The 27,422-nt window shown below is 43.0% G+C and overlaps 2 protein-coding genes across 3 annotated transcripts in view; one reads left to right on the top strand and one right to left on the bottom strand.

The window, feature by feature from the left end:
• RIPOR2 (RHO family interacting cell polarization regulator 2) overlaps positions 1-12,285 on the top strand; it is a 35,562-nt gene extending 23,277 nt beyond the window's left edge. For both annotated transcript variants that reach the window (XM_054381696.1, XM_054381695.1), the window contains 8 exons: positions 719-887; positions 2,292-2,427; positions 3,366-3,527; positions 4,817-4,975; positions 6,012-6,214; positions 7,682-7,765; positions 10,506-10,596; positions 12,185-12,285. In XM_054381696.1, the coding sequence (XP_054237671.1) occupies positions 719-887; positions 2,292-2,427; positions 3,366-3,527; positions 4,817-4,975; positions 6,012-6,214; positions 7,682-7,765; positions 10,506-10,596; positions 12,185-12,285 (1,105 nt within the window). The remainder of the gene's footprint in view (positions 1-718; positions 888-2,291; positions 2,428-3,365; positions 3,528-4,816; positions 4,976-6,011; positions 6,215-7,681; positions 7,766-10,505; positions 10,597-12,184) is intronic.
• Positions 12,286-17,272: 4,987 nt separating this feature from the next.
• On the bottom strand, positions 17,273-25,882 carry GMNN (geminin DNA replication inhibitor). The gene is made up of 7 exons (XM_054381647.1): positions 25,850-25,882; positions 25,216-25,279; positions 23,280-23,375; positions 22,809-22,941; positions 21,954-22,036; positions 21,765-21,875; positions 17,273-20,217 (listed from the first exon to the last, which is right to left on the bottom strand). The coding sequence occupies exons 2-7, from the start codon at positions 25,270-25,272 to the stop codon at positions 20,017-20,019; spliced, it is 681 nt and encodes a 226-aa protein (XP_054237622.1). The 5' UTR covers positions 25,273-25,279; positions 25,850-25,882; the 3' UTR covers positions 17,273-20,016.
• Positions 25,883-27,422: the final 1,540 nt, after the last annotated feature.

The raw sequence follows: 27,422 nt of genomic DNA, 5'->3' as shown, positions 1-27,422 counted from the left end.
CATTTTTAGATGTGTAAGTGTGTGACTCAGTGTAAAGACTGCAAGTGTTGAAACTTCTAATCTTACAGCCAAATCCACTTGCCATCTGGGGACTGACCTCTGGCTTTGCATTTAAACACAGGGAGGACGATTTGTACAACAAGACAATGTTGGAAATAACGATTTAAAACACAGTGAGATGAGCTTCATGCTTTTACAGAAACAATTGGCAAGTTAAGCTGTACCCATCATGCCTAAAAGAGCAAATGAAAACATCATGTCTCATATCCCAGCAGTGGTTTCCCTTTCCTTCTTCAGTGAGCGTTACGTTTGTCAGGAGGAAGACTCAGAAAGCACAGAGATGTTCTTAGCAGCTCAGTGCTTAGGATGGCACAAATTACAGTGGTGACTGGGGAGATGATTCACCAAGAGATGGGAGAAAACTGTCACCACCAAGTGACTGTAACTGGGTTAAAGGGGCTTGCTTTTGGGGGCATTGCATTGCTCAAGGCAAACCGGTCAGGGCACAGAGAGCTGCCCCCTCAGTGGGTACAGCCCTTCCATGCCTGATCAGGGTAGCACTGCTCCTTGGGGATATGATGTGTTCATCGTGAGGCTTCTGTCTGCTTTCAGCTCTTTTGCTGTGCTTGTTGCTCATCACCCTGAGTGAACATGTGTGTGTGTGCGTGTGTCTGCTGCTGTGGTTGGCCCTTCACTGACCTCCTTAATCCCTCCCCAGTTACAGGACAGAGCACCCGGAAGCCAGAGGCCACCTGAGTGAAGCTCTCACAGAGGACACAGGTGTGGGCACCAGCGTAGCTGGCAGCCCTCTGCCCCTGACCACAGGGAACGACAGCCTCGATGTAACCATAGTTAAGCACTTGCAGTACTGCACACAGCTCATTCAGGTACCAGGCCCAGCTCATTTGGGGCATATATTTTGACATTTTCTCTGCAGCCACTGGTGTGCCTAGTGCATGGGGCATGAGCAGGCCAGCAAAGTCAGCGATGCTCCTGGGAGGCAGCAGGAGCGCAGGGCTGGGACAGTCATCATGTGAGGGTAGGAAGGTGACAGCCTTCACTCTCTACCAGAGAAGCCTCCATCATTCTCCTGCCCTGGCCCATCCAGAGCAGACCTGATGCACAAACTATGGGACATTTTGCAGGTGTAGTGCCCAGCAAGACTGATGGACAGCACAGCAGATAGCAGGGACAGCCCCTACTCTGAGCTGCAAACTTTCACTGTCTTTGCTGTGTGGTCCTCAGTGAGGTCAGTCCTCAGCTAGGGCAGCCTTTGTCTTCAGAGGTAAACCAGAAGCCTGCAGCTCAAAAGCAGAAACAAATTTCTGCATTTGAGCTGGGGAGATTGTCTGCAACACACAGAGTAAAGGCAGCACATGGCAGCCCCCCTGGGACACTGAAACTGTCTGTCTGTGCACACAACTAACTACCACAACCTTTTAGAGAGTATTTTTCAGAGCCCAAGCACAGCAAATGTGGCTTTAATTATCCAGCAAAAAAAGGCACTGGGATTTTCCTGACAGATCAAAATATACCACAGCTTCATCTTTGCAATTATTTGACTCTTTCATCTCACATACAGTTAGCTTTATTTTCTGAAAGGCCCCTGGAAGTTATAGAGAGTGATCCTGACTCCAGCACCCTTAGTGCTGAGCTGGACACTCTGCTGACTTCCAAGTATGAGAAAAAAGGAAATGGTTTATATGCAGGAGTACACAGTAAATATGAAGCTGCAGGAGATGAGCTCAAACTCTGTCCACACACAGAGCAGATCTGACGTGAGCAATATTTATGTGGACTGCTAAAAATAATGCACGTCTCAGCAGCAAGGAGAAAACACCAAATTAGTGAAAGCACCTGGGTAGCTGATCAGAGCTGAAACTGAGTGGAGAAAGAGTGATCTGTGTTCTGCCTCCAGGCAGGTGTGTCCTGGAAGCCCAGAGCCTATGTTACATGAATGTCAGACTAATCTTTTCTGGCTTTGAGGCTTATGATGGTGGATTCTTTTAGCTTTGCAGAGTGTATAAATCAGAAATCATTTATGCAAATACCTGCTTGGATACTCAAGTGTCTGAATCTGGGTGTCAGTGTTAAAGGTATAATCAACCAGGACCATAAATATCCCAGAGACAAAAAAACTTCGGAAGCTAAGGAGCTCTCCTGGTTGTGGCCAGTGCATTTGTCATTGCACTTTTTCAAGTGCTGGGTGTTTTGGAAGTTTCTGTTTTCTTCTGAGGTTTTGGGGCTTCTTGGTTTAGTGACTCCTTTTCTTCTCTTCCCATTTGCACCAGCAAATTGTGTTCTCCAGTAAGACACCATTTGTGACAAGAGACCTGCTGGATAAGCTGTCCAAGCAGATCCTAGTGGTGGAGAATATTGCAGAGATCAGCACTGAGAACTTGGGAAACATCACCTCCCTTACTGATGGTAAGAGACACATTAGGAGGTTTTCTTCTGAAAAGGGTTGGTTTGGGCACCCATGCCTGTTGGAAAATACTGAGCAGAGCTCACCACCACTGCAGGAGATGCTACTGTAGCAAGGGCTGTTTCATGGCTACCAGCAGCAATAGCTGTCACCAGAGTTGGTCAGGGGCTTTATTCTGTCTTCAGGGCTGGTATCCAGAAATAAGCAGGTGGGGGAAAAAAAGAAAAAAGGACATCTGATTTTGCTTGATGTGCAGTGAGGTGGGGATGCTGCCACCTCTGAAGAGCCATATTCTTCCTCCACTTCTCTTCCCTGAGAAAAGGCAGGATCTGTCTTATACTGTCAGAGGCATTACACAGCTCCTTGAACATTTTATCTGTTTTATTTTCAGTCACCTCTGTAGAGACTTACCTAGTTACTTTTCTTGTTGTTGCATCTATTTTAATAAGTTGGAGGAGTCTGACAAACACCTAGTTACTGCACGTGTTGAGCACTGTGGCAGAACAGCTAAATACAACATGGTGTATTTCCTTGGTTTATCAGAAAACTGAGGCACAAATTGATTGACTTACCCAAGACCATAGAGCAGTGCTAGGACAAGGACCAGTCTGGTGCAAACCATTTGCAGTATTCGCTTGATAATCTGTGCTATTTAAAAGGATGAGACATCATCCTACCATGGGAAACAAAAAAAAACAAACCAAACCAAACCAAACCAAACCAAACAAACAAACAAAAAACCCAAAACCCAAAACAAACAAAAAAAAAAAAACCTTGAGGTGAGCTCTCTGAAGGTGATGGCCCAGGTGACCACCAAACTGCAATTGTCTATCAGTGGGCTGGGGTGAGATTTCCTCCACTCTTACCACTTTTTCTCTTCTGGAAGTCAATGCTTGCAGCATGGCTTTGTTTCATCATTCTATTTTTTTTTCTCCACCAGCAATTCCAGAGTTCCACAAGAAGCTGTCACTGCTGGCATTCTGGATGAAGTGTACTGGCCCTTCAGGAGTGTATCACACATCTGCAGACAAGATGATGAAACAGCTGGATATCAATTTTGCTACCACTGTCAATGAGGAGTGTCCAGGGCTAGCAGAAACAGGTACCAAATCCTGCAAAGAATGTGTCAGTCATGAAAATGGAGAGGAGTTGTGTACTGGGCTTTAATCAATCTTCCTTGCTCTGGTTTCTGACTCCTTGAAGGACTGTCTGGCCATGGCTCCATGTCATTTGAAAGCTAGTGCTACAACTCTTGGAACAGTTTTAGCCTCAAATAATCAGATCAGAACAGAAGAAATAGATGAGGTCAGCTGAAAAGAAAATCCTGTTTTAAGGTTTATGAGCTAAACAGAAAGTAATTCTATTCCCAAATACAGATTTGTAAGTGACTCAGAGAAGTAGGAATCCTCTCCATTTTATGCCTGCATAATGTCCATGCCCCATTATAGCTCACTGAGATGGAATTAATACACATCCAAATGAGTCTGTCTGAATATAAGTTCCTATTTGGAGTGAGATGTGCTACATCATTTACCGGCTCTCCCAGGGACAGACGGGGATGTGAGGTGACTTGCTCAGGTGTGGGTACCTACAGGGCAGTGTTTTCCTTCCTGCTCCACATTACAGCTCTTACAGACAGTGCTCAGACTAGCTTTCTACATGCCACATGCTCATGCAGGAACATAAACCCAAGCAAAGTCAAATCTTGCCTCTGTACACATCTCTGTTACTTCAGTGGCATCATGCAGATGCAACTGGCAGTCCATGTGGATATGTGTTTAGTGATCCAGGATACTGCTCTCTACAACTACCTGAAGGGAGGTTGAAACAAGGAGGGGGCAGACTCTTCTCCTTGGTGACAAGCAACAGGAATAGAGGAAATGGTTACAAGCTGCACCAGGGGAGATTTAGGCTGGATATTAGGAAATAGTTCTTCACAGAAAGAGTTATCAAACATTGGAATTGTCTGTCCAGGGCAGTGGTGTAGTCACCATCCTTGGGGGTGTTCAAGCAGCATGTGGACCTGACAGTTAGGGACATGGTTTAGTGCTGACCCTTCAGTGCTGGATCGAGGGTTGGACTGGATTAGCTTTGAGGTCTCTTCCAATCAGATATATTCTGTAATTCTGTGAAAGGATGATCTGTCAATAGGACAGGAAGCTGCATGAGCCCTCCATGAAGTAGAAGAGGTTCCTCCTTACAAAGATATCCCCTGGTGATGACATCTAGACAGGGAGAAGGTCTGTTTAGCTTCTAACCTAACCACAGTTGAGGTTAGAAATGTTGGAAAATATCTGGCTCTGGTTCTTTCTGACTTTGAAGTGAACTGCAGCATTTTGCCAGCAGCTTTTTTTCTCACTAACACATCTTTTTGTCTGTGTCTGCCTGCAGTCTTCAGGATCCTGGTGTCTCAGATCCTGGATCGGACAGAGCCTGTCCTCTACTCCAGCATGTCCTCCGAGATCATCACTGTCTTTCAATATTACAATTATTTTGCCAGCCATAGCGTTAATGACCTTGGAAGCTATTTGCTGCAGCTTGCAAAAGAAGGTAGGCTGTATAAATCCTGCTGGCTAACGGGGAGTACATTGGTGTCCTTCTGATCTCAGCACAGAACAGTTCAGCCTGAGGCTCATCTTAGAAAAGAAAGGCGAAAAGGAGACACAGAAGTGCCTTGGATGCTGAGTCTGAATGTGCCTGAACCTATCGAGGAAAAGGAGCTGCTGCAGATGCAACCTCAGCCATTTCTGACTCCATATTCAAATAAGAAAAAACCTATTGAAAGAGTTAGTTTTCAGAAAATGGCTGATGGTGGTGGGATGGGAAGTGCCTGCAGCTTGGATGACATTCTGGTCTTTCACCATCCTTTATGGAGAGACCTTCTGAAGTGCTGAGCTCTTCTCGGGAGCCAGGGCATTGTAGCACCTGTGTCTAGCAGACTTCACCACCAAGAGCCAAAGCGAGAACCGTCTGCTCCACAGAGCGTGCTAGACTGCAATCCCTGGCAAGCCAAGTTTTGTTCTCTATTTGAGAGGGAGCTTGAGAAACCTTGTCTGGTTTTCATTTTCATTTGGGCATAGTGGGGAGTTCTTGCTCAAAAATCTGGAAGGAAAGAGGCATTTCAGCCCAACTCCAAAACATGTGAGGCCTGACTCTTGGTGGCAGACATCATTCTGCCTACGAAAAGTTCTCACAAAGATGCTCTGGAAGGCAATACACTGACAATATTAGGTTTCACTTGTTACAGGGAAGATTTATATCTTCCAAAAGAAAGAGAAGATTTGACAGGTAGATCCCTGGCTCTGGGTAGGTTGTAAGTGCTGCAGTGTCCCATCTAACATATCCACTCATCACCTTCTTTGGAAGAACATCTGAGAAGCTGGCCCAGACAACCTAAAGCCCAGACAACTTAAAGCCCAGACAATTACTCTTTTAGGCACACTGCAGTGTGGATTCATAGCAATTGCTCAAATGGGGATTTTTCATGGCCTTTTTGTAAAAACTGAGGATTGCTAGCAGATAAAAGAGTAATATGTAACACTGAGAGGAAAAATAGGTAATAAGGACCTTTCTCTTGCCCTTCTAGCCTCTGTGGTTCAGGTGCTGCAGTCAGTGAAAGACGGAAAACTGCAGCAAAATGTGGCCAAAATAAACTCCAATAATCTTCCACCACAGCAAGAAGTTTTGAGAGCTTTGGCTTTGCTTCTCAATGAAAACAAAAATGAAGTCAGTGAGACTGTGGCATCACTTCTGACAGCCACAGCAGAAAACAGGCACTTCAGGGAGAAGGTAAGTGGCAGAAAATCACCTGTCACACGAGAGACCTCTATCATCCTGATGGTTTTTTTCCTTCCTGTGTGTCTCAAATGTGTACACTCATAAAATAATTACCACACGCTTGATTTAAACTGATCCAGAGGGATTTCCTGTCCTGCATATATGCAAGCCTGTCACTGCCATTATGCCAGTCTGCTACCTGCCATTAACACAACAGGTACCACCCAAAACTCTGCAAATGCTACTGAGTGCTCTGCTCTCCTGCTGTCTTCCTCACATCAGCATTTCTGCTGGCCTGTCTCAGGCTTGGTTGCACTCCAAGGCTTCAAGCCAACAGTCCCCAGCAGCATGAACACACAGAGACATAGGTCTGAGATTTTATTTTTTTTCCCAAAGGAGGCTGGCATCTATGGGACCTCATGCCATTTCTGGAGGGGGTGGACTGCCTTGGGCAAACACAGCTCAGCTGTGAGATCTAAGCTTCAAGTCTATCACAAGACACTGAAGACAAGCAAGGACTGATTAAATTAAGGAGAAGGGAGAAGAAGAAATTAGGGGTTGGATTTTACCATCCATACCCTTTCCCTGTCAGGAGAGATTGAAATAAAAGGCAAGAAAGAAGGAAGTAGCAGAAGGAAGGCAGAGGGAGAAGAAAAAGGAGCTCATTCTTTGCTGCTTTTCTCTGTTGATCCAATCCCCTCTTTGCTTGTTCTCCCACTTCATCTTCAATTTTTGCAGCCTCTTGATATTTCACATCACCCTTCTCCATCCCCAGCTTTATGGAGGCAGCATCTCAGGAAAATATAACCTTCTCCTGGAAGAGGTGTGTGTAGCTGATACCTGTTACACTGTCTGTGGAAGGACCACAGGGTGCCTTGCATGAGAGCATTATGCAGCCTTATGCTTTAGATGAGTTCATTGTGCAGCCGACAGCCACCCAGATTTGCTGCTCATGCTGCTTTGTTTGCTCAACAGTAGTTACTAATTTATAGAGCCAAGCAGTAAACTGGTCTAGCAGCTGATGCTAACCTTATAACAGTTATTTGCAGTCCCCCTGAGGTCCATCCCAGCCTGTTTATTACCATCCCTACAGTACAGAGATCATTGCCAGGGTCAGTTCTTAACCCATTTAAATTCCAAGGCCCATTTAAATCTCTTCATCGATTTATCTGGAAAGGCCCTCAAGGGTGCCAGATTGTGCTTCTGTCTTTTCACTTTAATGTGAACTTGTCCTCACCAAAAGCTGCCTTGAGACTACTAAGCCATAACTAGTGGCCTGGCCTGGATCTGCTGTAGGGAATTATCCCACCGTGTTCTCTGTAGCAGGAGTTGTGTCTCTCCATCCCACACATGCATTCTCTGGGAGAGGGGCTGCAATCCCTCTCCCTTCAGTAGGACAGGAATGTCTCCATGCTCCACCCTTCTGCTCCACACCAGCACAGACATTTTCATCAATACTTTTCTTTTATCTGTTTCCAGGCCTTGATTTATTACTGTGAAGCACTAACCCAGCCCAATCTCCAGCTGCAGAAAGCAGCTTGCTTGGCTCTAAGATACCTCAAGGTAAGAGACAAGGAATTCACTGTGGCACTTGGCTTTACTTTAAAGAAAGGACATCTAATAGGTACAAACAACAAAAGAGAAATTACCAGAGTGGCAGCAGCAGCAATGAGTTTTTTTTCAATTGCTGCATTGCATCCTTTTACAGATATTGTGCTGCTTGGGAATAGTTTAGAAGCTTCATTGCAAAACCAGCCAGGCTCTGGGATGATGACAAAGTTTATGGTTTTCATATCATCTTTTCCTCCCTCTCATACTGACTTTAGGAGACATCCACATCACAAAGTATTCATCCATGGAGTACTTAGAGGTGAAAACCCCATTCTTTCCCAGGATAAAATGAGCTGTAATGCATAGGGGTTACAGTTGCAGAAGAGAAAGGGAGAGAGAGGTCACAGCTTGTTTTGTGACAAACAACTGGTACATCTGGGCATTACAGCTTCAGCTAGCATCTGGTACCATTTCTGCACTCCCTCCTGTGATGGGGAGGAAAAATGCCCTTTTGTTTTAGCTGTATAGAGCCATGGGAAACGGCAGCCACCCAAGCCTGACTGCTATAGGACACTGGGGTATAAAACATCTTCCAGGAGCCAGACCCACTGTGGACTGACTGTGCCTTCCTTGAAGAAGACAGCTCTAAAATATAATTTCATCTCAGCCAGAACTGACACTGATCCTGTATTGTTTAAATACAAACCCCTGTTTTCCCTTAAACTAAATGCAGGCAGGCACCACAACAACCCCATGCAGAGCTACAGGCTGGGGTCAGAGTGGCTGGAGAGCAGCCACACAGAAAGGGACCTGGGGGTACTGGTTGACAGCCACCTGAACATGAGCCAGCAGTGTGCCCAGGTGGCCAAGAGAGCCAATGGCATCCTGGCCTGCATCAGGCATAGTGTGGCCAGCAGGAGCAGGGAGGTCATTGTACCCCTGTACACAGCACTGGTTAGGCCACACCTTGAGTACTGTGTCCAGTTCTGGGCCCCTCAGTTTAGGAAAGATGTTGAATTGCTGGAGCATGTCCAGAGAAGGGCAACGAGGCTGGGGAGAGGCCTTGAGCACAAGCCCTATGAGGAGAGGCTGAGGGAGCTGGGACTGTTTAGCCTGGAGAAGAGGAGGCTCAGGGGAGACCTCATTGCTGTCTACAACTACCTGAAGGGAGGTTGTAGCCAGGAGGGGGTTGGTCTCTTCTCCCAGGCAACCAGCACCAGAACAAGAGGACACAGTCTCAAGCTGCACCAGGGGAGGTTTAGGCTGGAGGTGAGGAGAAAGTTCTTCACAGAGAGAGTGGTTGGCCATTGGAATGTGCTGCCCAGGGAGGTGGTGGAGTCACCATCCCTGGAGGTGTTCAAGAGGGGATTGGACGTGGCACTTGGTGCCATGGTTTAGATAGGCATGAGGTGTAGGGTGACAGGTTGGACTCGATGATCCTTGAGGTCTCTTCCAACCTTCTTGATTCTTGATCCCTGAGAAGCAGCACTGAGGGGCATTACACCTTTTCTGCATACAGGGCACAGTGGGGGTTTTGCTGTCTCAGGAAAAGCCAGACTAAGAATTGGTGTTAGGAATTGGAGATAAACACATTTAAATAGAGGAGTGTGACTCTTGATGCATCTTGAATGGCAAGAATAGCAATTGCTAGGGGAAAACAAATCAAACCAAACCAAACCCCAAACCATCACCGAAGGGATGTATCATTGGGGTTTTCACAGAAAAAGATGAAGCCTTTCTGGAAGATACCATTTCAGGGATGGGAATGCTACAATGGATAGGTGACTGTGGATATGCTAACCCAGTGGCAGTCTAATTCACATCATCAGCTGCACAATGTCCCATTGTAAATCTCTTGGAGGTTTTGCAGATTGCAGCAATCTAGGTGCTGCTGTGGCCCCATCACTCATAAGCATTCAATCTGCAGTCACCAGCCCAGCACAGACCTGCCCTGAGTCAAGCAGAGGCAACCACATTGAAGAAGAGGTGTGAGGTTTAATGGCTCTGGTAGCTAGGCCCTCATTCAGAGCATCATAGACCAGACCCATGCCCCTCAGACCCAGGCTCATACAAATACTGACTCTGTGGCTCAGTGCCTCTGCCATGTGTTCATGGCCTTCCTTCCACTCACCTCTCTTCTTGTCATATTAAATAGCCTGCCAGAGACACTATTACAGCTGCTTTCCCTATAAGCCTGACATTTTTTGTGGCATTTTTGTGTCTTTCTTCTCAAAAGAGCAGAGTCAAGGCAAAAATGTGGAAATGTTGGCGAGTGCAGGCAGTGGTGAGCCTGCAGTGAAGTGACTGAGCAGGCCAGCCAACATACCCCTGTAGCTACAGTTAGGCTGGTGAAAACAGCCTGCTCAGACCTATCAGCTTTGACATGCTCAATTTAAAACACATTCCCTTGACACCCATCTCCCGGTCATACCCTTACTGTGGCACGTTGTGGCTTTGTCCCATAGCCCATCACAACAGTCAGAAGTGGCAGACATAGCTGGTCAGCCAGCTTTATGCATGTAGCATACAGTGCAAGAAATTTAGAAAGGGTCCATGCTGACAGCAGAAAACATGCCTTCTCCTAGATGCTCCCCCTCAGAGAAACCCCACTCATATCTCTACTGAGGCCCTTCCCCTGGAGTAGGAAGGCACAGTGCAGAGGATGGCCAGAATTTCCATGCAAGGTTGTAAAATAAAACCAGAGCATACCCTGCAGTGCTTAATGGGTTGTGGGTTTTTTTGCACTTTCCAGGCTACTGAGAGCATTAGAATGCTGGTCACACTCTGCCAGTCTGACAATGAAGAGATCAGAAAAGTGGCGTCCGAAACCCTGCTCTCACTTGGTGAGTTGCTTGTTTTAGAGCAGTGTTTCATTTTCTTTTTTAACATAGCAAGCATGTAAGACACCTGAATTGTACAAACATGAGACTCTAAAGTGAAACAAAACTTTACCTAGGGACTCAAACTGGTTAGAAAATCGAAACAAGTTAAAATTATTTTGAAAATCATGAAAATGGGCCAAAAAAGAGAGAAGTTGAATTGTATGAGTCTGGAGGAGGAAGGGGGAATGGAAAAACAGCAAAAGAGAAGTTGACAAACAGAAATAATACATAATTAATTTGAAAACCAAGCAGCCTTGAGGAGGCAGGACAGGCTGTCTCTTATTCACCATCCTCTCGAGGACCCCCTCCTATCACCTCCATAGCACCACTCACACTCTCAAGTGCCATTAGCACTGCCAAGTGTTCACTTAATCTAAATTATCCTTATGTGCTTATTTGGACAGACCCTAGCTGCAAGTCTTCTTCACACAGTACCTCAGGCAGCCTGCACTGACCCTCATTTGTCCTTGAGACAGCAGATACCCTGTTCATTAACCTGTGGTCTGGCTGCCTAGCAGTGTGTGACTGCAAGTGTGGATGCAGTTTCAGAGCACCAGTACTTCAGCAGCACAGAAAATTTGTTTTTCTGGCCTTTAGGCTAGACATGAATTTATGATCCATGGGTATGCATCCATCTGTGACTTTAGTTATGCAAACTCTCCAAATATACTCTTTGATTCACCAGTTCAGCAGGAATTCACTCTGCTGTTGGAAGCGTTACTGCTCAGATTATAAAACAATTAGCCTGAGGACACTTGTGAAAGGGGTGGGAGATTGTACTGTCATCTTTCTAGGTGACACAGAAGAGAGACCATTTTGGTTCCTAATAGCCAGTTCACCACTCTAGGCTCAACAGTATCCTCAGGTGCACGCAAGGGTTAAAGAGACACAAATCCAGTTTGCTCTGGTTCAGCTGTATATAAGTAACAATGTGTGCCAGGAAGGGAGAAGTGGGTAACTTTATATTTGTTCAAAGCAGAAGTGGATAAACACCATCTGCCTAGTATACCACAACACAGCTGAGACCTTGACAAGTGCCAAAGGTCACTTAGTGAGACATATGTGGAGATACATATATGTCCAGATACATTCCAGTGGTGGAACACTGGAATAGGTTGCCCAGGGAGGTGGTTGGGGCCCCATCCCTGCAGATATTTAAAGTGAGGCTCAACAAGGCTCCAGGCAACTTGGTCCAGTTGAGGATGCCCCTGCTGACTCTAGAGGAGGTTGGACTAGATGACTTTTGGAGGTCCTTTCCAACCCAGACCATTCTAATTCTATACTGTCCATCAGATTATACAAGCTTGTGTGCTGCTCTAGGTAAAACCAGCAAATTACATGAGAAAACAAAATAACTAAAAAATTGGAACATTCAGAGCATGCTTCATTTTTCCAAGTGATTTCTGAAGTGGTCTTCAACAAGGTATAAATTGTCACAAGAGCAAGAAGTTCCTGACAGGTCAGTACTTTATACCAGTGGGGAAATCCAGTATTTTAAAGTTTATAAAGCAATGAGGTAATACATTATACTGAAATATTTTGCATTCAGGTGAAGATGGGAGACTGGCATATGAACAGCTGGACAAATTTCCCCGGGAATTTGTTAAAGTTGGAAGCAGACGTGGAACTGAAGCAGCCACAGCTTTCTAGGTGGAAAAGAACCTGCCTACATTTAACAGGCGTTGAAGTAGGATGGAGCTGCACTTCAGTGTGGGAAGCAAAAGGAAGACTTGAAAAAATTCTTTGAGACTGTCCCAAAATGTAGCAATTTACAGACTTTTTAAGGAAAAGCAGAATCTAAAATCCAGCTTAAGGATCCCTATTGGCTCCTTTTTGCAGCTCATGATGGAACAGATGGATGCCAAGGAACAATGCTTTCTGGACTGATTGATGGCAAATAAGTGCATAGCAGTTACTCAGCCTCCACAAACTTCTGTGAGCTGTTAGAATTTGGCATTTTCATGTATTTTACTATTTGACTGTTTACTTCTTCAGAGTTATCATGAAAGGTTGAGACGTGATGCTGTATCTAACAAGGCCAAGCAGGAGGCCACCTGAGCAGGACTGCAAAGCAGCTTTCTCTCCAACCCCATGCTAAGCACCTGCTGTCATGCAGTGTCCCCAGCCACAGGGAACACCACTCAGCTTTCCCAGTTTTCTCTCAATAATGAATATAAAGCAAGTTTCTTCAAGTTCTGCCTCCAGAAACAGCATGATGTAAACCCTGTGAGATGTCACTTCAGTGACTCATTCTAAATGCCTCTGCTGATCTTTTATTTCCTTTCTCTTGCCCTCCAGCAACAAGCCATCATTAATCCAGAGATCTGTGAGGGGGAATCAATCAATCATGTAGGTTTCTGAAAACTAAATGAAAAGGTGAAGTACGTCTACTTATTCCAAGGAGGAGTGAATACAGCTATTTGCACAAGTCCCCAAAGCCATTTGGTCCTGCAAGTCACAGGCAGGATTGGATTTCATACACTCTAATTAGTGGATCATAGCTTTTATAGAGTGATTTCAATATAAAGAACTAGAACAAACTGAAGTGGACCTCAGAGGCAGTAATAAAAGGTAAAGGGAACAAATTTCCCCCCTCTCCCTGCAAGGATGAAAGACAGTGAGTGCTTCAAACTGTTGATTATGAGCCTTAAGTTAACAAAGGAGGTGAATAGAATTTAATAGAAGAGTGTTCCTGTACTGTGTTCATTATGCATGAAATGCTACTTAGGTGTCAATTAAAGTATCTGAATTTGCATAGACTACATAGAAAAGATTGCAAACAGTACACATCAAAAGGAAGCCTTGTATGCCAAACACACTGGCAGGCAGGGGTCATTTTGGTTTGGGTTTGTTTTAGGTTTTTTTTTTCCTGCTTGTTTTTTTTACTGTGAATGTTACAATGTACATATCTGTATATTTATAAATATATATATTCTTCCTTTAATTAAAAAAGTACATTTTGTACAGTTCAAAATGCTTAATTGCTTGCTGAACAACACAGACTTTTGCAGAAGGTAAAATAACCATGTTATGGGTTTTATAGCACACCTACCCCCCATCAGCTGAATTCTTCCAAGGTTGTCTTTTGCACTGAGTTCTGCTTTTTTATTTTATTTTTTTCGCTTTTAGTTTTGTGGCATTTGTACTCACCATATTTCCTATCACATTTAAGTTATAATAAAGATTATTTTTTAATTACTAAGCACATCAGTCCATATGCATAGTCACTTTTTCTATCAGCAGCCTCTCCACTGAGAGGCCCATACAACATTCAAACAGCATGCAAGTCTGCCTCAAGTCCTATAGGAGCAAGTAGCTAGATTTGGGGCAAAAAAAAAAGTAGGGAAAAAGCTTGTAGGGAATATTTGCCTTTTCAAGCTTGGTCAAGACTTTATAATCATCTAAAAAGATTTAGCTAAATTATATTGTGATCTGCTAGTGTTCTTACAGCATAGAAATAAGTTTTGTTTCGTAGCATATCAACTTGGTTCAGACTTAGAAAAACATTACTTACAAAAACATGAGTTACAGCAACTGAACCATACCCATAGCAAGGACTACTGCCTGAGGGCAGGGAGAGAACTGCAGCTTCTTGAGCAGTGGAAGAAATCACAGAATGCATTGGGTTAGAAGGGACCTTTAAAGCTCATTAGTCCAACCCACTTGCAGTAAAGCAGGGGCACCCCCAACAAATGGTGCAATACTCACATGTGGTTTAACATGCACAACTCTTGCATTTTCATCTTTCTGCCGGCCAAGGGGAGGCAAGTAGCAAAAATATTTTAGCAACTGAAATCAACTCACAAACCACAATAGTAAGAAAAGTAGAGAAGGGATGAAACTATAGTGAAAACAAGTGCTTTTAATTGTACCTCTGTGAGGTGAACTAAAGCATGTTTTTAAAAAGCCAGCTTTAAACTCAGGCTGTTTTGGAAGCAAGGGAAGAAGTGCACCCTTCCAGTGTTCCTTCCTGGGTTGCTACAATGTGTTGTGTGCAGGCCCTTGCTCCCATCCAGGAGTTATCAGCAAGAGGCATACACTGTTCAAAAAGAAAATGAAAACACTCTTATATTCCCACATTTGTCAAAAGCTCCTACCTGCAGTACACACTGCTAGTCAAAAACTCACTTGCAGTTTACGTATCACAGCATGAAACACTACTGTGTTGAAGCAAAAGCTATGAAGGCTTTGGGATGCACATTCTGAATTGCCACTTAGGAACAGGTGAGATGAGTCAACTTGAGCAAGTGTTAGTACCCTACATTTCTACCTACTCCTAGTTTAAGTTCAGAGCAAACCACCTTTGTGTACCATTCAAGATACTTAAAAGAAAGGGTCCACAAGGACTGGCAAAAATATGCTGAAGAGGCTTGAGGACCAAGCTTTCTTCCCTTCTATGAGAACAGACTCTCCCTGTGACAAATGTTCAGGCTTAGACCTGGAAAGTGCTGACCTGCCTGGAGAGCAGAGCACCAAAGCTGCAGAACATGTAGGGATGCTCACATACACAGGTACTGGGTCAAATGGAGCTTATGGCTACTTCCATAGTTTAAACCAACTCATCAGAAAGTTTAGTAACAGAACTGCTACACCGTTGTAATCATTATAAACAACATACACAGCTCAGAGAAACCAAACAGGAGCAGGTCCTGCTTTCAGTCAACGAGGAAATTCACAGGAATTTTAGTGGAAATGGTTAGGCCAAAATTTAGTTCCTGCTGTGGTATTCAAGACTGACAAGCTTGGCATGTAGGCATGGCATATAGGTTTGAACACTACCACTGCTTTAGAAAACTAAATAAAACAAAGATTCATGTTCTAACATGATTCATGACAACATATGAAAAATAAAAATTTAAAAAAAAAAAAATCACACTCTTAAATTAAGAACAAAACCAAACAAAACCCCGTAAGATTCTGTCCTCAGGGTAATGAACCCTTGAAAAATGAACAAACCTTAAAGCTTCCAAAACCAGAACACAAAAAGGAACAAACTATCTGTTTCACAACTCACACATTCTTATGCTCAGAGCTGAACTGACAGTGCTGCCCTTTCCGACTACACTAAAGCAAGAGCTCTGCTTTGTGGTGTAGGATGGACACTTACCTACTAGCAAAGAAGGAACCAGTAACAAGTAATTACAAAACCTCTTTCTTAGGGTTGCTGCACATTGACTCAAAGTTGAAAGGTCTTGGGCCACCCCAAAAAAACGTTAGGAATAAGTTTCAGTACCAGAATAACTGAGTAGCAGTGCGGATTGAAGAGACAGGGAGCTCACTGGGAAAAGCACACTCAGGAGTTTGCCAGCTGATTTTGTGGGTGGCTTATTCTTACCTCATGCTTTTGACGAGCCATGGTGGTTTTCACTACCCCTGCCATGCCGTTACTGTCTCTGTGTGGTAGATGTAAACCCATAGTGCCCTCTATACTACTCAAGCTGAAACAGCAGCATAAGTTAGGCTATCCAGAGTTCTGCAATTGGCAAGTCTTCTCCTCTACCCACTATACCTTCAGAAAAGGTATCTACTATAGCTTTACCCTATGCTGGAGACCGTCACACATACAGATTATTGCTGATTTAAGCATTCAAAACTGAGTCAATGCAACTGCTAGACTGTAGATCTGAACTATCTGCTCTGCTGATTTGCAATGGAATTTTCCTGATAAGAGGATCCTCAGCCCCCCCCCCAAATGGCTGTGCTGCCCCCAAGGGCAAGCAGATGTATTATCATCCCCAAAGGTTTGACCTTGAACACAGCTAACCACACTTCATCACAGGCAGCTGTGGGCAGATCAACAAAGCAGCAGCAAATTAAAGTTTCTCAGAATACCATCATCATTCGGTGAAGTATTCTGTTACTACAAGAATGGGAGAATTAGCAATACACAAACATCCTCTGCTGAAGAAAATAATACAACTCATTCTCAAGAAAAGCAGAGCACTGGAAATACATGACCCTGGGAAATTAGGAAATCTACCACTCAAAATCCCAAATGCAGTCCTGAAAAAAACAGGACCACACCAAACCCAAAACAATCACTTGATATGGCTCTTAAGGAGAAATAAATAAGCATCATGCTTCCTTGAAAAATTCAATGACCAGCTTTGTTGCTTATGCACAGATTGCAACACAAGACAAGGCCGTAGGGCCACATCAGCAGTACAATGCCAAACACCAAGTGAGTTTCAGCAGCCCAGCCAGTAGTTATGGGCTAATTCACTTCAGAGTCTGAAGCACGAGTGTTTACACTAAAAATTGTTCTTTTCGCTAAACCAATTAAAAGTTCTTCCCCACAAACCATCCACCTACCTCACTCTGCTCACCTCTGTTAGTCTTTGCATAGCAGTTCCATCTCACAACATCTGACACCTGCACACTGCCTTTCTCCCCACACTTCAGTCTTATATGTCTGACATTGTCCTGTTAGGACACACATTTTATGTGAGAAGTGCCAGAAAGCAGTGGATAGATTCCACTCCTGAGCAGCCTTAGAATACTTCAGTGGAAGATGAGACTGGCCACAGCCTCTGCAGTGAACTGGAGCTGCCATGCTGGTCAAGTTCGTTGGCAAAAGCATTTCTGACTTCTTGGAAAGAATCACACTCTAGTTACATTTAAGAACTGGTAATTTAATTCTGCTAGACAGAATATTCTCTGCAATGTGGCTGAATAATTAAAGTTCTCTTTTGGGATGTTGATTTTCAGCACATATGTAGTTGTGTTTCATTGGTAAACAAAGGTTTCCTGATAAAAATAAAAGGTCAGATGGTTAAGACAACTGATTACATAAATCTGCATAATTTCTACACATTTGACAAGCCTTTCTCATGTGCAGAGAAACTTCCTAGAGTTACTATAACACATTTCTAAGTGCATGCATGCTTTAAAACAACAAAAACCCCAGGCATTTTCAGGACAATAAATGAAACTTGACCCTTCAACAACATTTTTAAACAATGATTAATGCGACACCATAAAACTGACAACACTTTCATACATTAATATTTCTGATATAAAAGGTGTAGGGAGATTGTCTGATTAAGGTCCAGTACATCCATGACAGATCATGTATATGGTTCATAGGCCACAACTCAGTTCTCATATGATCTTCTCCTACAGTATGTTGTTTTTCCAAGAGTTTACACAGCAAACTGTTCTCTCTGCTAATGAACTGAAGTTAGTAAGACCACAGTAGCCTTGATTTGAAGACTTTAGGTACAGGTGTATGTATGACTAAGTGGCATAGCTTTTTGATGTAAAAAGTTATTAGAGGTGAGACAAATGCTGTTAACACCTTCACTAGCCTACATAAAAAACACGCATGATTTATTTTGTAGACAACTCATTTCATCAGAAGGATGCAGCCTCTCAAGAGATAATCTTGTCTTTATTATTTAAATAATTCAAGAAAAAGCACAAGACTTAAATCTAATAAGCAATTTTGGCCCATCTTGATGAAAATAAGGAAGAGCCTGATGCAGACAAATGCATGCGAGTTCTGGACTTGGTAGTTACTGAGTTCTTCTAACACCAACACTTAACAGCAGTTCACAGAGCAAGAGGAGAAATGGCAAAGTGGCACTTGCTGTGTCAGCTGGACTGGTCTGCCTAGCCAGCTAGTTATACAAGTGTGCTTCCTTCCCTTCTACAAGTCTCTGCAAAAGCAAAATACTCCTGATGTTTAAAGTCACCTCTGAAAATAACTTGACTGTTAACCATGAATAGCTTACACTAAATGGCACTGCATGAAGATTATTAGAAGTCTAATTTTATGCATTTCCTTACTATTGTTGAACCACTGTGACACGAAAATTGCTTAGAATCTGAGATAGAAAATACTGCCAAGTAGCTTAAACCTATTGCTTTCAAACAGAAAACCAAGGCTACTCTACAAAGCAGTTACCCAGCACCTAGCTGTTGGTGTTTTTTTTAACTTAAACAGCATCAGTGCAAGTTAAAGGACACACCTTTGTAACCATTTCTGCACTGCGATGGAAAGGATTAGGGCTAACCACCCTCTAGAGTACAAATAGGAATGTGTAGTCTTTTGTTTATGAAGTTCCCAATAATGCCTCAACTTGCAGTTACCAGATTCAAGGTGAATAGAAGCCAGAAGGAATGACTTCCTAAAATGGCTCTGTCACAGAATGTCACAGCCAAAATCAGTTTTGAAACCAAGCTGCTGACACAGGGAGAAGATATGAAAGGAATCTAAAGGTGCCAATCATATAGCTCCACAGGTGTGAAGACATACCACAGAGCACCCATTTTGGCAAGACCTGATAGAATCACTAACTAGAAATCCCTGATTGCTTCTGCCTCCTGAGAGCCACACAGCTTTAACCTCTTCACAAGATATTGTGAAGAGGCCACAATCTTTTAAAGCCTATCTTTGGAAGATCCTTACTTACAGAACAATGGCTAAGCTCATCCAGGACTGGAAAACCTGTATTCAAATTCTACCCACCTTCTACCTTGCTCCTTTCAACAGCAAGCATTTCCCACCCCACCCCTCCTCACATGGATGCCAGATAAGATGCTGAAAGTTTAAAGACCACTTTTTACTCTCTCAAAGTCCTCAGAACATCATTGTTTTGGTAACAAGGTGCCTCATCTCTTAAAGACTAGAGCAGTAGTCTAAAAACAAAAGTCAAGTTTCCTTTCAGAAAAGCTGTGAAGTGCAGGCTGCTTTGTCTCCATCTAACTTCCAGTTCATCTGGTATTAGCAACAAGAACACCCATCTTTTCTTTGCAGGCCAATAAATGTACTTCTGAGAGTCTAACACTTTCTATATAAGTTCTCATCTGTGTCTTGGAAAAAAGCTCCTTTAAGACAGAGGCAAAAAGCATTAATCTAACTATTACTATCCATCATTCTTGACCTTCTGAAGCCTCACCAACAACACACAAGTTTCATTTTACTTTCCCTATCCATTAAAACCACCCTGTTCTCCAGTACTCCACACATCTAAGGAGTTAACTACCCAGGCACTCCCTAGGAAAACTTGAAAACTCCCATCTACAGCAGTCACAACTGGCTTACAAGCTTAGAAACAGCTATTCCTCACTCTATTAAGAGGCTGCTTTGGGAAAGCAAGGATTTATTTATCAATTTTCACAAATCATGTGAGAGCAACTGATAAAGATACATACACACTTTGAAATACACAGTATTTGCATTTTACACAAGCAACTAAATGCAGCCTGTAGTAAGTTTTCTATGCAGTATCCAGCTACTCCCACTGCTACATCATTCCAGTTAAAAACCAACATCTGTAATGCTTCTGCAAGAGTTTCTACACCTGAGAAGTTTCAGTATATCCTTTAAAGAGGCAGTCTGCAATTAAAAGCCACATACAGAAGCCTGCTTAAAGGTTGTCATTCCAGTTGCAGATTTGCCTCCTTTGAAGCAAGGTCTGATATACTCTCCTTTAAGACACATGATACTTGTGATGGTCTTTCTTCAGAAGTGCTGTCTCCATCATTTCCACAGCTGAGCTCTTCATTTCCTTCTTTGGCTTCCTCTAGAGCCCAACTCTCCAGTGTCTCAAGATTGTCAGGTGCTTGCCTGGTTAACCTCTAGAAAGAAACAGAAGACACTCAGCTTATTTTTTCCACTTAACAGGTAGTGAAATAAGACTATGCATATTCAATTAAGCAAACTATCTCCATCTGGAAATGGTTATAGTTAAAACATTCCTCAATCACAAAAATCTTACACACTTGAGTTCAACTTAAATTGCTACCTCCAACTCACAGACCACATTATGTTAAGTATTCCTTAGGTCCTTCAGTAGGACAGGTTTTTGTCTTAGACAACCAAAAATATGGCAAACAGCTTTCCAAATGAAGTATTACTACAGTACTCTAATTTTCAAAAGATTACTATACAGATTAAGCTTTATTAGAGCTAATGAAGCTATATTAAGTCTAGATGAACTCAAAGACCCTGAGGATGCTAGCATTTTATGATCAAACTAAAAGTTCCTCACCCAGCCTGATCTCAGGAAGAAAAACAGGACTGTTAGATGTTGCTTTTGAGGCTTCTGGCTGTTTGATGTACACTTAAGGCTAATTAAAGCCTCAGAAGTGAGCAGCTTACAACTTAGTGAACTTAACTGTTGAGAAACTGTAGAGAAGCTTCCACCTATGTTAGTTCTTAGTCCTTAATTAATTTAATTTCTGCCTGCGGGGTTATCACATTCCTTGAATACAAAAATAAAATTCAAGTATATTCATGGAGGCTTTCAAGACTCACCCAAACAACTGCACTAATTGAAAATTAACCTGGTAGCTGTTACTTCTTAAATAATCAAATCAAATTGCTTGCAGTAATCTTCCATTTTGTTTCTACCTCCCCAGTCTCATCACAATCAAAATTTGTCAGGCACCCAGTTTCACACGCTGGTTGAGAGCCCGATCTGTACAAAAACAACCTAGCAGATCATTTTAGCTTCAAGGTCCCATAGGGCTAAATAATTATCATAGCTTCAGACACTGTTGCAGACAACCTCCTTCTACTAGAGGAGTAATGGAATCAGTGATACAACTATCTGCCCTCAAAGGATTTCTTGAAGGAAGCAGTTTTTAAATTTAGATGTGTCTGAACCCTACATACTTGGCATTAGCCCCCCCTTTTGGATCAGGACACTTGCAATCCCTTGGTGAAACCTTGATTTAAAGAGCACAGGTGTTCCCTTCTCCCTCATGCTGCAGCATTGTATCTGTTTCTCAAGTCTAGTTCCTCAAAGAACAGTTAACATGAGCCGGCCATTTAGCTAGCAGTCTCACCCAACCTGTTAAGTATTTCAATTTAAGTCATGTCAGAAAAGTGTAGATGAACACTTTCCCTCCTTCCTCTCTAGCAGGCAAACAGGTTAAGAAAATAGGTTAAATCTCTCCTTCAGAAAACACTGCTCTTAGTACCTTCTCATTATTCCTGTGGGTTCTAAGGTGGAAAAATATCCCCTAGAAAGGGCTTTGTGCCACTGGATTAGAGCAATCCCACAAGAAATAGGTCAGACAGTAAGAGGTGAAAGCACACAAAAGTCCTGATTCATTAGAAATATCTTTTGAAAAGTGAGAAAGCACCATTCTACAATATTAACTTAAACTCCTTTAAGTACCTCAATCATGCTGGTCATATAATGCACATGTTCAGCAATGGACATCAGCTCTTCATTTTCTTCCTTTAGGCGGGCAATTTCACCATCTTTCTGTTCAATTTCTTTGTGCAACTGAGTTCAAATAACAAAATGTTAAAACAGGAAGATAATAATCAGTGGTAAAGAAGATTGTTATTTTTCACTAGATACCTTTTCATTTTCTTGAAGTACTTCATACAGAGCCTTTCTCCTTTCTTCAGCCACTTCTTTCCAATACTGAGATGAAGGACTTCCTGAAGTAAGAAGCTACAGTAAGTCTGTGCTAAGACTGAATTCTTGAGATTGCCTTAAGATATCTAACTTGTACACAAATCTTCTATAAACTGTGGTAAGAACCCACTCCATATAGTGTTTTCCACAGCATTAGTTGTCAATTTACAACCAGAGACATAAGCTTACAGAAAACAGAGATCCCACACTGGATTAATGGAGATATACAGGCTAAGTCCTCAAGAAGCTGCCTCAGGCATGGCACCAGGCTTTGCAAGATGGTCACATCTGCAAGCGTCAGTCTTAATGTGTACTTTGTGGAAGACAGAAGTCTTATTCCCAAGTCATTGTCTATATTGCACTGTGTGCAATTTCTCAGCACCATTAAGCCCACTAAGGTAAATCAGGCTTTCTTTTCAACTTTTAGTCACTTGAAAGCTCATAACCAAGTCAAATTGCAGGACTTCTTAACACTACTGAACACAATGGTTCTCGGTTAGTAGTTACCATAAACACATGCTTAAACATTAGATATCTATCTTGTATTTTCTATAGAGAGTAAGTATCATTAATTCCTGATACGCATTACAAACAAAAAAATACCCAAAACCCAACAAAAATAAAGTAAAAAAAAAAAAGAGACAAAAAATAAAACCCACAAAAAAACCCCCAAAAAAAACCCAGAAAAACAACAAAAAGAAACACCCACAAAGCCCTTATATAATTGGGATAGGAAGTATAGCTCAAGATATATATTGTGTTCCCACTGAAATAAGTGCAAGAATTACCATATACCTTTTGTCATGAGATCTGCAGCTTGAATGGCATCATTCATAGTATCATTTTCTTGCTCCTTGTCCACAAACACCTCAGCTTTACAAGACTTTGAGGTCAACTTACTGAGTGTACTTTTGATTGAAGATTTCTTCTGCACAAAATACAGGCAGGTTTAACTTCACAGCAACATTGATTTTTTTTTTTAAGCTGAAAGCTGCAAGCAAGTATTTATAAACTCTTTCTTCACATTACAGTTTTAATTCACAAATGCCTTCCTTGATATGCACAAAAGAAAAATCTCAAATGTTTTCCTGAAGTACTCAGAAATTGCTAGCTTTTAATACTTTATTACTAAAAATAAGCAGCTTTATTTTTCCAAATAAACTGTTGTGTTTTTTTTTCAGATATACTGACTTTCAATTACAAGCCCAAAACCATTTCACAGAGCAGAGAAAATTACACAGCTACAGATTATCTTTTAATTCATACCTCATTACGTCTGCCAACCAGGCAACCTGTTGCCGACGGCTGAATCATTTTAAGAGTCTGTCTTGTAGTACTGCATGTGGTGTCTGTGATGTACTTCTAAAAAGACAAATACAGCTTCAGATAGTTGCCACTCTTCACATGAATTGAAACATGGGAATCTGTCAGCTTCCCATTAAGGTAACTCATGGTTCACCTTTTCAAGGCAAAAAGATTTTACTCTGACGTCAAGATTCGCATAAAGAAGGAGATCTGATTATTTGTAGCAATGATTGCTACAAATGAAGCTATGCTTAGTCCCTGCCTCTCTGAAAACCCTTACTTTTCACAGAGGAACCTGAACAGGTCCTACAGCATGAAAATCAGGTCTCACCAGCATAAGAACGTTACCAATTTCTTATTGCAGAAACAGTCTGACATTTCGAGGCCAGTTACAGTGTGGTTACACATGCAAACTTCAACTGAGGCTCCCTACATTGTATTTGGCAACAGCAGCATTAGACTTTGGGGGACAGAGGCAGAAGTGGTTGCAATTCCAAGTTTATGTGGTAAAATCACACACCACTTGAGGCAGTACCTGTTTTTCTTAACTGTGAACACACCCTCAAGTGGTCTTCCTTTAAATCTATGCGTTGCTTGATTATGAATCAAAATGGGATCTAAAGCTTCCTCACTTCGATCTGGACAGGCTATTGTTTTTATAAACAGCATGTTTATCACCTCTCCTGTCACACATAAATACCTATTTCCTGCCTTAAAGCTTTCTGACTGGGTTGGTCACACCGCCACCGCGGAATAGCAAACAATGGCAGACAACCAAACAAGAATCGCCAGAATACAATGCCACACCAGCGTGAGAAAGTTAACCGATTCACACCGTACTTCACAGGACAAGAGCTCGCCTTTCCCACGGTAGTTTCTGCCACCAATTATCCTACTGTTCAACTACAGGACAAACACTAACTGCTGTGGGAACAAGAATCACACCGTGGGTCTGACACTGCTTGCTGCCATTGAAGGTTAGAGTTAAGTATACTCTGCCAAAGAATTATTGAGTAGTGCTTGAGTTAACCCATTGAATGTCCGAAAAGTCACACCTAGGAACTGATACCATAGAGTCACTATAGGACAAGATTACCGCGTGTAAATAGGATTTACCAATTTATTTCTGTAATTGTGGTAAATTCCAATCACTCTGTAACTCATCACAGAAGGCTATTAGCCTCCTTTTTGTATGGTATTTGTAAATTCTGACTAAGGTGGCCTGCATTAAAAGATTTAACAAATGTTTTACAACAAGACTGGAACACATAAAACCATTAACTTATCAGACACCTCTCAATCTAATTCCTTTATGAATTTCCAACAAATCCAAGGCAACTAGAGTTCCTTTATAAACAGAGCTGCCAGAATGAATACTTCAATTAAATTAAGCATGCTCAAGTCAAAACAAGTATCACTCTCAGTAAATTCACCTCCATAAAGGGCAGAGTACAGAATCCATCCTGCACAATTCCTTAGCAGCCAAGCTGATTCAATAATTGAACTGAGGCAAGTAGCAAACACTTAAAAAAACAAACAAACAAAAAACAACAAACAAACAAAACTCACATGGAAAGACAGCAAGCTCAGAGTCAAAACTAAAAAAGGAACTTGCTCACCAGTAAGAAAAAAGCAATCATAGCACATGTGCTCGAGGACAGAGCGTTCCCAAGCCACAAAAAACGTCTGCCAGGAGGTTACTCAAGCCAACAGGACACAAGCCAGGTGGAAGCACATTGCAAAAGATCCCATTGTCTTCCCTCAGTATCACAGAGAGGGACCATTGGCATAAACCTCAGAACAACGCAAACTGCGTGCCAAACATACTCGACAAATTTCCAATTTACTATCCTTTATCTGTTCCCATAGTCTAGCTCAAATATTTTAAAGCCCATACCTGCAAAGATCCTGATGATTTTTCTGCATTTAGTTTCTGTTTCATTTTGGAATTCATAGGATTTCTACAAAAAAAAAAAAAAAAAAAAAAAAGGAAAGCATTAGTTACACTAGTAACATCCAAATGCAAATCAAGTTCAGGAACATTAACTACCCAATATTACTTCAGTTAATCGACTTTCGTAACAGCATTAAAAATCCAGGTGGTCAGCAGCAGAGCCCCTCATGAGGCTTGATCTCATGAGAGGTTTGTCCTCAGGAGAGGCTGCGATCGCAGAGTTCTGCGAACCACCGCGTGTCGCTGACACTGCTGCTGCCACACGAACCCTGCACAGACGCCACCACTGATCACAGCCCTATTAAGCCTTTCCACGTGGATAGGGAGCCCGGGTGCCACAGGCGCACACCTAAGATGGCGGGGTCGGGGTAGGGGGGCAGCAGTTGCCGCTCCCGCCAGCAGAGCCCGCAGCGCTCCTCCCCGCTCGCCGACGCCGCCAATGGGGAGCGACACAGGAACCCGCCAAGACACAAACGCGGCCATGAAAGGCCACGGCCCCTCTTCCCCAAGAGCACAAGCGAAACGAAGCGCCTCCGTCCCGTTTCCTGAACGCCGCCGCCCGCTCGCCTTCACTCACCCCCAGCCGCAGCTCCCACCCAACAGCCGCAACAATCACCTCAGCAGCCGCCGCCCGCCGCGAGGCTAGAATCAGCGCAGAGGGCGGGGTTGAAGTCACGTGCGCCGCCGGCCGCTCGCCGAGCCAATGGCAGGCCACGCTGCTCCAATCCCGCCGGCGGAGCCACGCCCCGTGGGCCTCTGGCGGGAGGACGGGAGCCAGGAGGGGAGGGGTAGGCTAAGGGGATCCATACCCACGGAAGATGGGGGAAGGGGAATGTGCTTCTGCAGGTGGGCTGGGGAGTGCTTTCCTTCGTAGAATAATATGAAATCGTTTAGGTTGAAAAGACCTTTAAGATCATGAGTGCAACTGTTAACCCACCACAGCCAAGTCTACCACTAAACTATGTCCTTCAGCATCATATCCACACTGTTTTAAATACTTCCAGGGATGGTGACTCCACCACTTCTCTGGGCAGCCTTTTCCAGTGAGTGCTTTCTGTAAAGAAATTTTCCCTAATCTCTAACCTAAATCTCACCTGGTGGAACTTGAGGCCATTTCCTCCTGTCCTACCACTTGTTACTTGGGAAAACAGACTGACCTGCCACCTCCCTCACTACAATGTCCTTCTGGGTAGTTGTGGAAAGTGGTAAGATCTCCCCTCAGCCTTCTTTTCCCTTAAGCCATTTCTCATGGAATTTGTGTTCTAGACCCTTCAACAGCTTTGTTGCCCTTCTCTGAACATACTGTAGCACCTCGATGTCCCTGTAGTGAGGGGTCTAAATCTGAACACAGTACTGAAGGTGCAGCCCAATCACTTCCCTAGTTCTGTCCACACTATTCCTGATACAGGCCTTCTTGGCCACCTTGCACACTAGTGGCTTATACTCAGGTGGCTGTTGACCAGCACCCCCAGATCCTTTCCCACCAGGCAGCTTTCCAGCCACTCTTCCCCAGGCCTGTATCATTGCATGGGGTTCTTGTGTCCCAAGCGCAGGACCTGGCTTATGGCCTTGTTGAACCTTATACCACTGGCCTCAGCCCATCAATCCAGCCTATCCAGATTCCTCTGCAGAGCCTTCCTAGCCTCAAGCAGATCAACACTCCCACCCAGCTTGGTGTTGTCTGCAAACTTAAGTGAGGGTGCACTCAATCCCCTCATCCAGATAGTTGATAAAGATATTAATCAGATCCTGAGGAAGGTAAGAGAAGAACTTAGTAACCAGGGAAGAAAATTAGCAGGATTACACCATAAAAACTGATATACAACAATAATTTCACATATTATATAGATTACAACTCCTATTAATTATGCATAAGGTATGCTGTTAAGTTTGTCAGAGGCCTCTCTAGAATTATATTCTTGCAAATATTGGCACATTTTTATTTATGCTAATAGTATCCTCTGCTGACTTCTGGGCAAACATTTATAGAGTTAAGGACACATTCCTTGCAATCAAGGTCTCATAGCTGTCTTAGAGTAGCATTTTTTTCCAAGGAGTATGATGGAGCTATTAGAAATTAGGATAATTAAAGAGAGAATTATTTATTTTCCATGCCATTCTATCAGTCTTCTGTGTGGAAATAAACTGCA

Source organism: Indicator indicator, chromosome 6 (assembly GCF_027791375.1).
Source record: "Indicator indicator isolate 239-I01 chromosome 6, UM_Iind_1.1, whole genome shotgun sequence".
Lineage (NCBI taxonomy): Eukaryota > Metazoa > Chordata > Aves > Piciformes > Indicatoridae > Indicator > Indicator indicator.
The sequence above is the reverse complement of the archived record's forward strand: the minus strand, read 5'-3'. Positions and strand labels throughout refer to the sequence as shown.

Bases quoted from the DNA above. Each gene is read 5' to 3' on its own strand.
- GMNN (XM_054381647.1), bottom strand. From the start codon at position 25,272: ATGAATTCCAAAATGAAACAGAAACTAAATGCAGAAAAATCATCAGGA. The intron at 22,037-22,808 runs GTATATGGTAAT...TTCTTACTTCAG, and splicing joins TGCAGATCTCATGACAAAAG to GAAGTCCTTCATCTCAGTAT. The intron at 21,876-21,953 runs GTATCTAGTGAA...ATTTGAACTCAG, and splicing joins TACTTCAAGAAAATGAAAAG to TTGCACAAAGAAATTGAACA.